Source organism: Argentina silus (assembly GCF_951799395.1).
Source record: "Argentina silus genome assembly, chromosome: 5".
NCBI lineage: Eukaryota > Metazoa > Chordata > Actinopteri > Argentiniformes > Argentinidae > Argentina > Argentina silus.
The window spans coordinates 6,062,185-6,079,653 of NC_139659.1; the positions used below are offsets into that span (position 1 = coordinate 6,062,185).

Here is a 17,469-nt window from a genome sequence, read left to right on the forward strand (position 1 = left end):
AGAGTTTGACATAGGCTATGAGGAAAGAGAGTGCACCCACGGTGCATAAAAAAACCTAACCCTAACCCTAACTCTAATGTAGCCTTGTACTGTAACTCTGATATGGGTGTGTGTGTGTGTGAGGCCCATCTTTGGTGAGACTGAGCTCTTATCAACCTGAAGAGACAATGTGCCTAAGTCAGTCGGTTATCATATTACATTATATAGATCCAAGACATCAGCAAAACTTTCCCAGCAGCAGAGGGACTCTTGCTCTACTGTAAATTGACCAAAGCCTGCTTGCTAAGACCACATCAACAGCACTGCACTGCCCTCTGCTGTCTGTGAGGAGAAATACACCATGAGCATACATAACAGATTAGTCACAGGTTCCACCTATTGCAGTACAGTAGCTACAGTTCCTTATTCTCTCGCAGATGTCAAAAAGAAGGAAAAACTAAAAATATTTTTTTTCAAATGACACATGACATGGATTCATATTTCCAGTTTTTGTGCATAGACTAAAGATAAGGAAAACAAAACATTGGGATAAGATGGATAGAACACAAATTAAAGACTCAATATCCAACATGCCATATGGGTAAATGTCACTGCAGTGCCTACTAGAAGCGAGGTGTTGCGATGGCGGGGCTGGACTGTAACTGAGTCTTGCATGGGGCACACAGCTGTCACTGGGAGGTGGTAAAATGTGCTGTCAGACTGTAAACACCCAGACAGATAAAACATGTCACCCATTCTCCAGTTTAAAAGGTTGTTTCCGCCTCAGTCATCATAACCAGTTAGATGTATTTTGTCCTACAAAGTTAATAGAAATAACAATAGAACTTTATGTCACACAGTATGTTGCCATAAGATGGGTACATGACTTAAAAAAAAAAAAACAGCATCAAAGTGCAGTATGATTCAATACAATTCAATGGAAGCTTGAGACAGAAATTGTTCTTGTTGTCAGGTTGTCAGCGTAGGGCGCAGGCGACAGAGGGGCCAAGGGCGTGGGGGACATGTAACATGTAACAGTAAATATACTGTAAGTAACACGTGAATACACTTTTAGATGTTTACTTTCCCCTGGCTAGCATATACTGTAGCTGCAGAGTCAGGTTTTATCTCGAGTGCTTGTTCAGTTAGCTAGCTGACGTTGGGTAGTTCTGGCTGTGGGGCAAACTGTTAGCGAGTAATGTTTCATAGAGTACTTAAAAATGATTGTTTATTTGAATATATCCACATTCACAGTCACACCATTTCTTTACGATAGCGCGACACTGTCCACACCAATCTGTCCGATAACTCTCAAGACAGGCAATTCAGGCGACACGGGCTGCACTAGAATGACGACACCTGTAGTAAGACAATGCGGTGAATGCACTGGTATTCAGTACAGTATGAATGGCCCTAAGAATGATCGGGCTGTATGTTGAGTAGTGCCGCTCTGCAAGGCCGCCCTTAGCGCCCCCTAGTGCTTCAATTGTAAGTTAAGATGTGTTTGTATCCTTTTTTCAAAAGTCACTCGAAATTAGAATTTAAAAGTTTCTTCTTTATTATTATTATTATTTTTATTTTTTTTATCTTCCCAGGGGGGGCATGCCCCCTCATGTCCAGCTGACCTCCTATGCCCTTGGTTCATACACACACACACACACACACACACACACACACACACACACACACATCCCCACAATGCACTGGGAACAGGTGAGTCATATCTGGTTACAGCCACCTCCCTCCAAACACTGTCTCAACAATGATTAACTACCTGCGTGTGTGTGCGTGTGTGTGTGGTGTGTGTGTGTGTGTGTGTGTGTGTGTGTGTGTGTGTGTGTGTGTGTGTGTGTGTGTGTGTGTGTGTGTGTGTGTGTGTGTGTGTGTGTGTGTGTGTGTGTGTGTGTGTGTGTGTGTACGTGAGTGTGTGCGCTCTTCTTTCTCGTCTCTCACTGGACTTACCTCTCACTGTGAACTTCTGAACGTAGAACAGACACACAGAAACGCACAGCGAATCACAACTCTACTATGGAGGAATAACAACATTACAGTCGTACTGAACCACACTGGATTGAACCGCTGTAGGATTTGGGCTGTAAAAAGGTCAGTAAGAGTGTGTTTACTTTTGCAATAAATTGACCAGGTTTCAGTGCTTATTCCCAGAGATTGTTCATTCTCTGCTTTATGCTTATTTGCATACAGCTAGGGTGTGAAAGTGTCTTTGAATCTTTAGGCGTAGACAAAATATCTTAACTTCATAACACATTCATGTAATCTGAATCCCATGTGCGTGAGGATAGGAAAAATTGACTTCATTTCTGAGGGTCTTTATTGCCTTGTCATTTGAGAGATTAGCTTTGGCTCAACATGGGTGTGGACTACAGAAAGACTGGAATGATCCCTCCGGCGATGGATTTTGAGCACCAAGGACTTGATGAGGATTGTATCCAACCCCTTCATTCATTGGGTAGATACTCTGTGGTCTATTCAAACCATGGAAGACAGGAGGGACAATTCATTTTTGTTAAAGGACTTTCACCATTGTTGACTCAGCGATGTTGACACTAGCAGTAGTTCTCTATAGTCTTTCAGTTTTGTTTGCTCTTGACTGTGAGGTTGCCTGTGATTCTGAACACACACACACACACACACACATAAACACACACACACACACACACACACACACACACACACATGTTCAGGCATGACAAGACATACCACTCTCTTGGGAGTGCACCCTGCAGCAAGTTACAGCTCACTAGCAGAGAGCAGTAGTCAATGATTTTGAATAGATGCTGAGCACACAAAATGGCAGCAGGACTTTCCTGCCTCTATGGATAAAGTAAAAGCGAAAACAAGGGGCCTAAAGTACAATGGAGCGCTTACTGTGACACCCTCCATTCAATCTGTATAGAGATGGGCCTGACAGCAAGTGTGATTTGAATACTTGAGATTCCTTTCCAAGAAACAGGTTTAGACAGAGAGGTGTGACTGTTGACAGGCTGTTGGGTCCAACATGACTTTGACCGTGCTATGAGAGATAGAGATGGAAAGGCAGATGTACGTCATGATATGAAATATGCTGAGTTGTAATATAGACTGTCCTTTGGTTTTCTATCTTCTTATCTGAGTTAAAGATTCAGAGAGTGATGTGTAGTGAGTTTTGAATCATAGCAAATGGAGTGTTCCTTGCAGGTCTGGATGGTACTGTATTGGACATGAAGCCAATTCAATCTGTCGTCCATGTAGGAGAGGGGAGAGTCCTGTCCAGGTATGTCCCAGCTTTGCTCATACAGTATACTGTATACTGACTCTTGGTAATCTCGGTATGTTTTTTCTGCCATGCATTATAACATCAGGCAGGTTCTTTATATCTACAATGAAATTAACCATAAGGAACATTGAGTGTGCATATTCAATAACATGTTGACATGTGCTTTAGTGAGTTGATATGCAGTGTGTTACATAAGAAGAAAAAAAGAAAAAAAATAGGGCCCTGTCCGAATACTTTCAAAATGCATCCTTAATTGAGGAAATCACAGATCTAACATCACTGGACTGCAAGCTTTACAATGCATTGCTTCCACCAAGTCATGTCAGATTAGTGATTTCTACAGAAGAGAGGAAGGAAGGGCAAAGTATTCAAACAGGCAGTATTCAAAGTATTCAAACAGGCATTTAAAGTATTCAAACAGGGCCGAGGCCTCCAATACAACTTGCTGAGGAATGGAGTGTCAGTTAAAGTTCAAAGTTACAACACTATAAACACTGGTGGAGGCAATGTGTTTTGAAATGTGTCCATGCTATTAAGTACACAATCTAACATGCTTACAATGTTCTAAGTTATTCTTAGTTCTAGAACCATTTTGCAATTCACTTTCTTTGAGTGGATTATATCTTAAAAGTCAACATTTTGCATTTCTTTCTAGGCCTGAGTTCTCATCCCTGCTGAACACCTACAATTGTTTTTTAAAAGACAAGACGCAACAACAGCTGAACTTCTATGAGGTAGGCCGTCACTGCTCCCAAGTTTGAGTTAGTCCTAATAAATGCTTTAATCTATTTCCAATGACATTGGACTAAGCACATTTTCCTGTCTCCCCAATAGAGTTCAGGAGAGGTGGTGGTCGAGGGATTCCTGAATATCTCCTGGGGTGTACAGAAGCCTATCAGGCTCAAAATACAGGATGAAAAACAGATGCTTCCATTCGTCAGCCTGGTGTCACCTGACCCGATTAGTCCAATGAGTCCTCTCGGAGGCAAGAGGTTACTCTTCAAGTTTATAATGCATCCTGTCTATACCAGAGAATGAAGTATGAAAGGGTGATAATCTGATGCTGAATTCCAATCAACCCCATAGCCCCTACCACCATCAGGCTATGATCCGATTTTGTCTGGATTTGGGACCCGGCGGTTCCAAATGGATTTAATGTTGCCCCTAGTCTGGACCATTGCCATTCTAGAAACCTGAGTGACAGATTGACATATTGTAATTGGGTACCCCTGATCTATTCTTGGGTACCTCTGATCTAGACCTGATCTAGGTCTGAGTGGACAGCAGAATTTCCACCTATCAAAGGTCAAGTTGGTGCTATTACCATATTATATCATAATAAACCATCCATCCAGTCGTCAGACCTAAAGGTGCATTCATGACAAGTCAGAAACTCGCAACCTCTGAGTTAAAATATATGTTATTGGTTGATTATTATACTCTGTGGTGATAAACGTGAGTATCGTCTTTGTACAACGAAGAAGTCCGATATTTTTGAGTTTCCTACAGTCGTACCGACATGTCATGAATGCATCATAAGTGCCCAGGAGCAAGGACAAGGGGTTGTTTTGGGATTCAGCGTAAGAGCATATTGGCTAAGCATTGCATATCTCTCATATCTGTAGAGGGATGACCAGGTGGGGAGAGTTTGATGACCTTCATCACATTGATGAAATAGAGGAGACGACACAGGATCCTGTAGAGGGGACCAACAACCATGCAACAGGTTCCCTTAGAGTTTCATTACAATAACAGCCATCATCTGTATTGAATTTTTTTTAAGTGTTCTTGGAAGCTAGATCAACTATATACTTCCACATAGATATGGCCAACATATTTTGAATATGAAGCACATACTGTACATATAGACAGAGATCTTAGACGCCCAAAGCCCATTGTCTTACGACAGCCATGTCATTCTAGCGCAATATTTTACAGTAGATACATGACCAGGTCTCTACCTAGATTTCTTACCTAGACATTTTAAATTTAAATTGTATTACATCCTATTTGATTTTATTAAAATGTAGTCATTTTCTCTGTCAGGCTACAGAGCGTATGAGAGCAGTACACTCCGACCAGGCAAGGTGATGGTCGCTGAGAGAGAGGAGGAGCAGTCCAACCTGTTCCGATGTATGAGTGACGCCTCCCTAGTGAAGAGGAGAGGGAAGAGTAAGACGGCAGCACAGAGAGACAGTGCCAGACAACATCGCTTCTCCATCAACGGACACTTCTACAACTACAAGGTAGCAATTTCATAGTGGGATTTTCACATTACTAGGGACATGAGTTTCAAGAAGTGAAGTAAAATTAAAAATCAATAATTGCAAATGGGACAAGGTATTTTTTTGATATGTAAATTCAAATCAAGACAAGACGGAGCTCCTCTTCCTTCCTGGGAAAGCCTTTCCCTCAGTCTTCTCCATCACGGTGGGGAACTCCACTGTGTCCACCTCCCAGACAGCAATGAATCTTGGGGTGATCCTGTACAACCAACTGTCCTGTGAGGCTAACATCACAGCAATGGCCCGCTCCTGTAGATTCTTCCTCTACAACATTCAAAGGATACACCAAGAAGCAGCGCAACTCCTTGCCCATGCACTTGTCATCTCCCGCCTAGACTACTGCAACTCCCTGCCTCCGCCATCAGACCTGCAGCTCATCCAGAACACTGCAGCCCGTCTGGTGTTCAATCTCCCCAAATTCTCCCATGTCTCCCCCCTCCTCTGCACCCCTCACTGGCTCCCGTTAGCAGCTTGCATCAGATTCAAGACCTTGGTGCTCGCCTACATAGCGGTAAAGGGAACAGCCCCTCCCTATCTGCAAGCGATGGTCAGTCCCCAAACCCTGGCCCGACCACTCCGTTCTTCCACCTCTGCTGTCCGCTTGGCACCGCCATCTCTATGAGGATGTAGTGGTCACCCTGCTCAGTCACGGCTCTTCTCTGTCTTGGCGCCCCAGTGGTGGAATGAGCTTCCCACCACTGTAGACTAAAGACCCATGTCTTTATGGTACACCTGGGCTCTTCCTCTTCAGACCTCTCCACCCCCCAATGCCCTACATTACCAATAAAAAAAAAAAAGCACTGTGACTGCCGATGGCACTTGTTCTTATCAAAGGTTTTGCTTACGATGACTGTTGTATAGTTGCTTTACTTACTTGGACAAATGTACTTATTGTAAGTCACTTTGGATAAAAGCGTCTGCTAAATGACTTAAATGTTAATGTTTGACTGTCACTGCATACTGTGTCTAATGTAATAGTATTCCTTCACTCCTTTTCCTTCTCTGCAGACGTCGATATTTACCCCATCCTATGGCACCCCCACTAACGTACGCATCAACAGCAGAATGACCACGCATGAGGTCATAGCACAGCTTCTACAGAAATTCAAGGTGACTTTGAACAACCTCTCGTTGTACTTATTGTGTTAATGTGATCTTGGTTGGTATCTATGTTAATATGCAGACCAATTGAAATATTTACACTTTATAGCATAATGTGAATAACTTTGAAAGAAGATTAACAAGTCATTTGATTCAAGTTAGGATCAAATGTACTTTTTTCTTGTTTACCTGTATGCTTATGCTTCTGTTCCCACTTGCGTTGTTGCAGATAGAGAACGTTCCACAAGAGTTTGCCCTCTACTGCGTTCGTCAAAGCGGTGGTAGGTTTTTCACTCTCTTTGATAACGTGGTTGCTGCTATCCTTTCATAAAGTAGTTGGCGTCCTTTAATTAAGGGGCTGATGCCATCCTTTTGAAATCACAAACAAGTTTTAAGAAATATTCTGTGTGTGATGTAAGCTAAAATCAATGTTTGATCTTGAGACAAAAACATCTTACAGTATATAACAATAAAATTGAAGGAGAAGAAAAAGTCAATTTGATAGAAAACCTATTCCGTCTTTCACCCTCCATCCATAAAAAAAGAGTAAAGGCTAAATAAAATGAGTGACCGCTGTGTCCCCATACAGAGAAAAGAAAGCTGGGGGACTCAGATCTACCTCTATGGGAGAGGGTTCTCCAGGGACCTTCGGAGAACATCATGAAGATGTTTCTAATGGACAGAGACGAACAGGAAGTCAGCACTGATGTGAGTGTCTAGCCCGGCCAGACAATCCCCCCAAGCCACTATAAGTAGCTGTACCCTGTAAGCCCTATACTGTGTAGATCTGAAATTATTGGATAGGTATTAGCAAAATGGTAGTCATAGCTAAAATGGCTATGTTGGACCCTAGTAAATGTCTGAATACAGTAATTATGTGGAACCTTTGTCACACTGCATATACCTATCAAATACTTCCATATCTATACAAGTATACAGTATAGGGTAGAAGGGTTATAAGGGTTATTTCTGGACAATACCGCTGTTTGCAGCAGGATTGGGGGATCAGACAATGAGTATCAAACACAAAATAGGTGAACCACCAATTCTCAGATGAACTATCATTCAGTTTAACTCATCCACTAACCCCTGTTTTGGACTGGTTCTGCTCAGGTGGCTCAGTATCTGAACCTGGAGCTGCCCATCCTAGAGGGGGTTATACAGAAGCTGAAAGAGGAGGAGAACAGAGAGATCCAGAGAATCATCACCAAGTGAGTTGAAGTAAACAGTTGTAAAATGTCTTCGCTTAAATTAGCCCTTTGAGTTAACTTGACACATTGCTGATGTGTAAACTGAACGGTTGATGAATATGTACTGTCCCTGTCACCATTGCTAAATAAATAAATCTACCATTTGTGCCATCTGTGTGTTCTAACTGTGATTTGTCCTTGTGGCATAGGTACAACCAGCAGCAGAGACTCCTGTCCCAGTTCCTGAGCTCCAAGATAACCCCAAAGACAGAGACTACAGTGTGATGGCTGAACTGACAACTCTCACTAAAACAACAGCATATTAAAGGTGGACTCAGAAATAAGGGTAACCTTTTATTTTACAGCCCTGTTTCAGCCGATATTTACCCAGTAGTTTCTAAGAAACCAGATGGTAACTATGTGGTAACAAGGGGTACTTTCTGGTACTTACCTCTATAAATTCAGCATGATGGGTAACCACCAGGTAGTACATAGCACAACCCAGACTCCAAATTATTGCATTCTGCGGGATTGTTTTTGCAGACCAAACAATACGATTTGTGCAGTCGTATTATCTCGTTATACGGCCTAACTTTAACCAGTCAAAGTTAATGCCTAACCTTAACCAGTCAAAGTTAATGCCTAACCTTAACCAGTCAAAGTTAATGCCTAATACTACATAACCGCCACACAAGTCGTAATTCATGTAACTCTTAGTTTTAGTTTTAGTATGTATGTACTGTATCTTAGTTTTAGTATGTATGTACTGTATGATGTACTGTATCTTACGCTGGTATAGCCAGATAATACGATCTCCCGGACCGTATTTCCTTGGTCTGCAGGAACGATCACCCAGAATGTAATCATTTGGAGACTGTGTTGAAATGGCACCTAGTGGTGCTTGAGTCAGTAAATCTAAAATAATCAGCAACCGTAATTCATATGCAATTATCAGGTAATAATGCAAGGTTATCTAAATAAGACATCATATTGGGGCGACTTCCTGCTTACAAACATCAACAATAACCAAACTAGAAATCCAGGGCTTCCATTATTGCCTCTTCCCAATATGGGCGTGCTTCCAGGGATTGGGCTAATTTGCAATGAAATTCTGTTATTGTTGTCGGCAAGCAGGAAGTCGCCCCGCTCTGTATGATGATGTCACATTGCTGAACGACCTTTAACCTAGAACACACCACACTGAGACAGCTGGATGTTCAGGGTTACCTGATATAGTGATGTCATACACATGACACTGATGTCATTTTGCCATACATCATAATGCCAATAAGTGACTAAATGTAGAAAAAAGGAGAAGGGGCAAAGAGGAGGAAGAGACCATTCTGTAAATATGCCTATGAAATTGATACTACTATGAAAGATATACAAACATCCTGTTTGTTGATGTATTCAAGTTGTGGCGCCATGTACAGTATGTACGTACATGATTATGTTTCTGCTGTAATTTGAGAATTTTCATTAAAACAAATTAGAATATGGATGTGTGTGCATTATTCATGTTTGGCTCCTTTTCATTCAGCCATTGGGGATATTCCACTCATAAAAACTGCAATACGCTGAGCCCTTTATTTAGGAACGGTTGCTAAGTGCTGGTTACAACTGGAAATTTGTCATAATGGCTTAGAATAGAGTTAAAAGTAATATGACTTATTTTCTCCTTGCAGAGATCACTGCAATTTGCGAAGTGGACAATTTGGTAGATGACTGTGTAACATTTATGAACAGACAGTGGAAAACGTTTGTTTTTAAAATATCATCATAATCACAACAAGTTCTAAAAGAAATGCTTGTGCTTAAATCTGTGCATATAAAAAGTCAAGTGTTGAAAGATGACAGTTGTCGTTGTTGGAGCTGATCCGAGGCTGATCACTTCATGCAGGAGGAGCTGACGAGGTCATGCTTATTAGTGCGAGGATCGAACCGAACCTCAAATGTGCACATGAGCCGCTGGAAAACAAATATCAAAGTCACATTAGACACTGTACTGTATATGTAACATTATTTCAAAAATAAAAATTTTGCTGTATGTTGTATGTGCATTAAATTAAATGCAAAAAAACTGGAAATGTCTGTATATGTCTGGGCATGTTTTCCTCGCTCATTACTTTATGACATTATTTAAATGTTAAATGTCTGCATAAACAGACAAAGGCAGTAAAATCAAAGTTTATACTACACAACCACAAGAGCCAACTGTGCAGCACACACAGTACAAAAGGCATGTGTCTTGAACACTGTTGCATACGTGTCTGTGGTTTGTTGGAAAAATCAGAATGGAACTGTTCTTTAAGATTCATACACTTAATTGATTGATCATCAAAATCATCAAAATCAGAAAAACCACACACATTTTCAAGATATCATGAATGATGAAAACAAAAACAAACCTTTTTTCCCATAACACATGATTCCACATCTGCGTCGTTATCAGACTTGAGGCACTTTGTCTTTCCAACTGTAGCCTCAATCTTGTAGTTGATCATGTTTGTCACCTGTATGTGCAAGAGGAAGAGTAGTGGAAATGTTGTGAAAAACAACCTGTGTTTAAAAAACTGGAGATAGAAATAGAAACCTGTGTTCATGAAAATAAGTAAAAACATGCATCAATAAATGCTGATTAAACAATTTGATAGATTCAACAAATCAGGGCTCTAGAAAGAGGTACAATCTCACCTGTGTCTCAGCGGACGTGACAGTAAGCAGTCTGAAGTATTTCTTGGCTTTAGACTTTGAGTTGAATTTCTCCACAGCAAATTGAGCAGCATCCTGGATCTCAGCATTCTCTGGGTTTCTCTTTGACCACCCGCCCAGAAGCTGGACGTTCTCTAAAAGGACAACAAACTGATTAGCTTGAGCTAAACAAAATAGCTTCTTTTCTTTTTAGCTACATACTGCAGCTACATTTTTAGTGGCTCACCAAGCAAAGCCAGCCAGTAATTCAGAACCACAAGACCATCCAAATACAGTGACTCATAAGAGCCACTGAGGCTGCAGTACGGCATCAATGTTTAAGTACAAGAACAGAGTGCCCATCTCAACATGTTACATCACTTGCGTTGGCCTTCCTAAGTAAACATATGACTAATTGGGAATTCATTTCCTTAACATAGAGTGCTTTTGAGTCTCAAATGGTGGCAGTCATCCAGGCAATGTTTTGTGAACGTCTAATCGGTTTCTCTAATCGGTTGCTCACACAAAACTCAACAACTCATGACGGTTTGAATACACTATTTCAAGTATGTCCTGCTGGGGATTTTGATTTGCAACCATCATTAACATGATAATCTATTTGAAGACAGCCTTGCTTGCTATTTTATAAAAAAAGAAAATAAAGTGTAGAGTTTGGTTATAGGACTATAACATTAAAATCATCCTACAAAGAAAGACTGTGTAACTTCTACTGTAGTTTCAAGTGGCAATTATCATTAGAATAGAGTAATTCCAAGATCCAGTAATGATTATATTCTCTGCTACATCATTGTGGTTACATTTCCTGAAATATCTCAAAATCGTATGTTTTTTTATCTTAAACTGACATGGTAAAGCACATGGATTCAGTCAATGCAATTTCAGTATCCACTAGTGTCCAGTCGCCAGTCATTGCCTGAGCTAGGTTTCCATGTCGTCCAGGACTTACTGGTTGTGATCAATTCCTCCTCTGCGGGCTGGTCTCCCTGGGCTAGTTGAAAAGCTGAGATGAGCGAGAGCAGCATGAAGAGCAGAGGAGCCATGGTGTCCAGAGCAGACGAGAGTCCTGTAGTCCACTGGGAGCTGGGGAGGAACTGTGCAGCTGACTGAGGGAGAGAGTTCCCTATTTAAGCCATGGAATGTTTAACAAGCCAGTTAAGTCCACACCCTTCCTGGCAATGACAGCCCTGAGCCAGCCTGGGCTTTCATTTAGATGACTCTTTGTGTGTGTGTGTGTGTGTGTGTGTGTGTGGGTGTGGGTGTGGGTGTGTGTGTGTGTGTGTGTGTGTGTGTGTGTGTGTGTGTGTGTATGCGCAAGTGTATGTGTGCTTGCGAGGGTGTATGTAGGTGTGGTTGTACATATAGGCCTATGCATGCATGAAAGGTTGGACCTTTCTAGACCTCTGAGTCAAAATCACCCGCAAAGCGTGAGTACGCAGTCAATGAGTCAGGGTGCAAGCTAGTGTCCCCCAAAAACGTCATAAGTATTGTCTCTAGAGTATACTAATCCTCATGCTAGCCTAATCCCTTTAGCCTGCTGTCACTAGACAGTACAATCTGCTGAGCTAAGCTCTTTACCTGGTCATCAGCAACTTAATGAATGCTGAGAGGTAGATCTCCTGCTAATGATAATAAAGACCAGGACCATCTCAATGAATAAGAATGAACAGGCCTACCATCTAACTGAATCAGGATTAATAGGCCTACATATACAGTGTTTGGACCCAGTGATCCTTAATAGGTGCTGTCTATTGCCTCAGGAAGGGGAGTATTTGTTCAGTAGGTAAACACGAAGAGCTGGTTGAATACCTTAACATACCATGGAGGCCAGCCTCCTCAGATGGAGGCATTTCAACAGGAGACACCCTTTTAAATATATTAAGGAGATTTAGCTTGAAAGAGCCAAGTTACATAATTAATTGTTTATTTTATATCAGGTTTTTCTCCTTGCAGTCCCGTCTTGTCAAGAACAGGGTTTTTACTTCAACACCAATATTGCCATTTTGAGTTATTTTAGGTTTACAACAAGACAGTGTCTAAGGTTTATGAGATATATGCTATGATATATCTGCTTTTGCAATCATTTCCATGACGTTCAAACATGTTCCAGCTCATACTGTACTGTACCATGATAACATGTCTGTCTGTGGTTGGAGAACAGTGACAAAGAGAGGATGTTATGTCATCATTACAGCTGCATGTGATTAGTCATCATTATACTAAATGGTGGCCTCCTCTTAAAGAGAAAAAATAAACAAGATGTGTCAGCCTATAGGAAGCGTTGACTTGTTTGAGCACAATAGGCCTACTGTTTCATGTTCATGGCCATTCAAGAAATAAAACATGTTTCTTTTTCACTCAGGCTATTAGTGCTTTTAGACTTTCCAGATAAGAGAAGACTACATCGGAAATAAGAAATATAATTGGAGCAACAGCTTGAGAGATGCTGGGACACCTCTCGTGCGACGTTGTCCCTCATACCAGGAGATCCGGAATCGCTTCACTGAGCACTGAACTGACCTGAATAATCTTCTCCGACCCCACACCACTTCCGTTCACCTCGACTGACTTACAGTGCAGTGCTGTACAAAGCTAACTCCTTTACTGTAGACCTACACGTAATCCCTTGAAACACATGAGAAGTAATGGTTAACTTGGTTATACCTGTATTTGTTTATCTTAATCAGCACCCTTTTCATAACTGAAATGTAATATTTGATATTATAATGAGGGAATCCTGTTTGACATTGATTATGGTAATTGAGGAACAATTCTAATCCAACAGAGAGAAATGTGACATTTTACAACTGTACTACTATTAATCCACAGATGTTAGGGTATCAATTTCCTGTGGTATAAAAGTTATATCACTCACATATGCACACGCGCACACGCACACACACGCACACACACACGCACGCACGCACACGCACACACACACAAAACATTTCAAAGGTTAGTTATTATATGACAGCTAACAAGCTATAACGCGTTACAGATGCATGCACATTACGAGATGTTATTCTATTTGCTACACGAATACATTTTCGTTCAATTGTATTGTTATCTACCAATAAAGAAGATGTTGTTGATGGATGGCAAACAAAGGATAAGCTGACTCCTCTCTGCTGAATCTGGGGACCAACTGTTCTATAATTGGACGTAAAGTCTTCCGCAACATTTAAAATGACAGCTTCACTAGCCAATGAAATTAAGTTCTTACCCACACGCCTTATCAGGGGGCTGGGCTTAGGCGAGGCTTATGTGTGTGGTCGTCGTCAGCCGGTGTACACAGAAAGCCCTTATGGAGGGATTGTACAATGGGGTGAGTGAATTATGAACTCTTACATTTAAATATTTTCAGCCCCATTATATGAAATTTGAAGTCTAACGCGACCTGCTGCTAATGAATCGTTGTAACATAGCCAACGCTTGTAAAGGCATCTAGCTAGCTAGATAACTAGCTAATGCTAATGAGGGGTTCCCTAGCTGCTAACGTTGTTAGCAAGATCTTTGACATTGACAACAATGGAGTCTAGTTCATCAGTCTACTGTCTGCCCACGCACAGAATACGGCAACGTTATAGCTAGCTAGGTACCTCGCTTATATGGCCCAGTGTTGTAGCATTGGTAATGTCTCACTCAATGGTAACCAAGCTAGCTAACACCTCGGGTTGGCATCCCTATCCCCCTGGATTCACGTCAAGTGACATCACAAGATGCTTGTTGTCTTGAATTATATGTATTTCCTTAGCTGGCTAATGCATTTTTGACATCTTCCAAACCATAGGCTAGTTGTACAATGAATAAGAAATGTCTTGTGACTGTACTGTATTCTTTAGGGAAAGGTCTTGGAAAGAGTCAAGCATCTTCAAAAAAACACGACTACCCTCTGCCTCTGGCAGCTTTTTCATCATTTTGCATCAGTAAACATTTGCATTCAGCCTTGCCTAATCCTCTGTGGACAGATCTGCCAGGAAGCTACTAGTATGCTTTTTTTGTTGCTGTTGTATAGGTTATAACTATGATGGTGGATTCATTAAAAGCTTGCCTTTCCTATTGTACCTGCAGTCTAGTCCTAATACTCAATCGGAGCATGCCCTCAATTTCTCAGCAGTTACGACAGACCTTGGCTATATACAGCTCTGACCTCAGATGATGTACTCTCACCGTATCCCTGTTCAATTTACAGTTTTTTTTGGGTTATCAAAATGGCAGTTCAAGTCATGCAGTTAAAATGCAAAGACAAAAGGTCTCTCTTCTGCCCCAATATGTGTGTCTGTACCTTCCACCATATCTCAGGTAGGCCTATAGCCCTAAATAAGTACAATGTTGTTTGCATTGAGAAAATGGTGTCTTATGATCCCATGAGGGATGGGTAATTTATGACTAGACACAAAAATGCAATTTAATTAATTAATCAATCCAATGGTTTCCTCCCCTCCAGATTGCCTAGGTGCTGACCCCCCTATGGGAGAGGCACCGCCATGCGAGGATTTTACTCCAAGCTGGACTCCTCCTCCTCAGCAGGTGGCCGTGGCCCCGGTCCCATGCCTCTGAGCCTGGCCGTGGAGACGGAGAAAGCTCAGGCCCTCCTCCAGACCTTCAGCTCCGCCTCGCTGCTCGCCAGCGCCAGCCTTGGGGTCTTCTGCGTCCTGGTCGACCACGTCCTGCAGTTCTCCTTCCTCCAGCAGCACCTGTGGGTGCGGGCCACACTGGACAACAGCGTCCATGGCCTGATCGGACTTTGGTCCTGGGCCATTGTCATTGGCCTCAGGAAGAGGAGTGACTTCTATGAAGTTATACTGGCGGGGCTCCTGGCCTCCCTCATCGACCTGGACCACTTCTACATGGCCGGCTCCCTGTCACTCAAGGTGAGACATTTTGGTACAATGCTAGATCAATGTGTTGGTATAAATCTAGATTTGTGGAACTTGTAGGCCTATACAGGTGTTACTACAGCAAGTAAAATTTTACTTGAGTGTGTTTCAGAGAGCCTTACAGGGTAAGATAACCAAATACCCTTCTACAACTTGCCATTTATATCAGCAAACAGATTTGGTTCCGAACTTGTGAATCCACTTTCCAAAGAAAAAAAGTAATATAGTGTGTGTTTCATTGAATAACTCATGTCTACACTGACATCTTCTTATCTTTTTGGCTGATATCTCTCCAAATGCTATGATAGATTAGCACCATGTTAGTTACTATCAGGCCTATAGCTAACCTGACTCCTCATACCTGCCTTCTCCTCCGTCCAGTCTGCGGTGAGCCTTCCCCATCGGCCACCCCTCCACTGCTCCTCCCTCATCCCTGTGCTGTGCTTCTCCCTGAGGCTACTCATGTGGGCAGGCAGGCTAAAGGACTCGTGGTGCTCCCTGCCCTGGATGCTGTTCATCTCCATGGCCTCCCACCACGTACGAGACGGCGTGCGCCACGGCCTCTGGGTGTGTCCGTTCGGCAACACGGCGCCCATATACTACTGGCTGTACGTAAGCATCACAGCCACGCTGCCCCACCTCTGCTCGGTGCTCATGTACATAACGGGCACCCGGGACGTGATCTCCACCAAACACGGCATCGCCATCGATGTCTGACAAACAAGCCACTTCCACTATTCCACCATGCCTCACTCTCTCATCTCCTTATCAATTTCTGCGTCCCAGTTTCTTATTCTATTTAATAAAGTGTGCACTTGTGCATTCACTCCCCTCCACGGATGTCAAATAATTGGATGGGCTTTAGCCCCTCTAAAACCAGCCTATTCCTGTTGGATGGGCTTTAGGTAGTTTCCACTACATCTACATGTAGTACTATACTAATACTATAGTAATACTATTCTATACCTACTTCTGTTGCAAGTTCATGTGTGGGAGTGCACAAGTGCACGCTTTAGAGAAAGGGTTGATAATTGGGACGCAATGAAAGTCTGAATGAGCACCATCAACAACCTCCCACTAGCCTTTGGAAAATGCCTCCCCCACTTGTCACTATCAGGCCCAGAGGAGGTTTCCTGTTTGAGCGTCAGTACTAGTTTGTTGAAGTGTTTGTGGTTAATGATAAGGTGGAATTGTGCTATTTCTGTTGTTGGGGGACATGTCACTGGGTAATGATGTTGAAGTGAATGTGTCACGACCTATCATGAAGCTGGAAGTCTTAGGGAACGCTGGTAGGTACATTATTCCATGTGTGTGCATAATAGAGCCTTTCAGGGCTTCTTGGTGGTGGAGCCTCTCGTTGCCTGATATTAAACTGGCGTTCACATTAGCCAAGCAAGTTACATCACATTTTAAGGTCTATTTTTATCCATGTAGTCCAGGGAGTATTGCTTTTAGGAGTAACATTATCTGAACATTCCTCTTATTCCTCATACTTTATTGTGTGGTCATGACATCTGATATATCAGTTTAATGGGTTTTAGACTAAATTGTTGAACTCTAGAACACTTCATTTGGAGTGGGTTTCGACGAGGCTGTGTGTTTGTGCAGGCCGATGCTTTTTTACTGTGAGACTGTTGCTCTGTAGAGGGCATCATTGAGTCACAGAAACTTATTTCTGGCCTAAACCATGTCCATTCATGCATCACTCTGCATAACCAAGTAATTGCTGCTCTTGTTGTTTACAATGTGTCCTTAATTAATGCAATATGTTGAATTTTGCACACATAATTTATTTGTTTTTAATATTATTTATTGAATATGTATTTTCTATGTTAACTTGTTTATTTTCTTATTGGTATCTTCTGTAGTAAAGACACTGTGGATTAAACGTGTTCTTTTTCCAAAATAAATCGATGCCCTGGACCTGTGTTGATGTGTTTTGCTCAATCAGATAATTGAGGCGATTTACACTTCGCGACTTTAAGAGAGAGTGTGTGGGCGAGTTGCTCTCGACACACTTGTCAAGCAGCACTGTAATTTCAGTCCAGTAC

At 42.0% G+C, this 17,469-nt stretch overlaps 3 protein-coding genes across 3 annotated transcripts; 2 read left to right on the forward strand and 1 right to left on the reverse strand.

Annotated features, from left to right (window-relative positions):
* Positions 1-1,779: 1,779 nt before the first annotated feature.
* Positions 1,780-9,328, forward strand: rassf6 (Ras association domain family member 6). Its single transcript, XM_083670436.1, has 11 exons — positions 1,780-2,082; positions 3,175-3,250; positions 3,909-3,987; positions 4,088-4,245; positions 4,879-4,979; positions 5,300-5,499; positions 6,547-6,648; positions 6,869-6,920; positions 7,229-7,347; positions 7,753-7,850; positions 8,039-9,328. Exons 2-11 carry the CDS (start codon positions 3,198-3,200, stop codon positions 8,112-8,114), a joined length of 1,038 nt encoding a protein of 345 aa, XP_083526562.1. The 5' UTR covers positions 1,780-2,082; positions 3,175-3,197; the 3' UTR covers positions 8,115-9,328.
* A 14-nt stretch (positions 9,329-9,342) lies between these two features.
* Positions 9,343-11,685, reverse strand: LOC310804970 (cystatin-C). Its single transcript, XM_083670437.1, has 4 exons — positions 11,488-11,685; positions 10,524-10,675; positions 10,238-10,342; positions 9,343-9,797 (listed from the first exon to the last, which is right to left on the reverse strand). Exons 1-4 carry the CDS (start codon positions 11,579-11,581, stop codon positions 9,717-9,719), a joined length of 432 nt encoding a protein of 143 aa, XP_083526563.1. The 5' UTR covers positions 11,582-11,685; the 3' UTR covers positions 9,343-9,716.
* A 2,098-nt stretch (positions 11,686-13,783) lies between these two features.
* tmem267 (transmembrane protein 267) lies at positions 13,784-17,315 on the forward strand. Its single transcript, XM_083670917.1, has 3 exons — positions 13,784-13,863; positions 14,986-15,412; positions 15,800-17,315. Exons 2-3 carry the CDS (start codon positions 15,026-15,028, stop codon positions 16,133-16,135), a joined length of 723 nt encoding a protein of 240 aa, XP_083527043.1. The 5' UTR covers positions 13,784-13,863; positions 14,986-15,025; the 3' UTR covers positions 16,136-17,315.
* Positions 17,316-17,469: the final 154 nt, after the last annotated feature.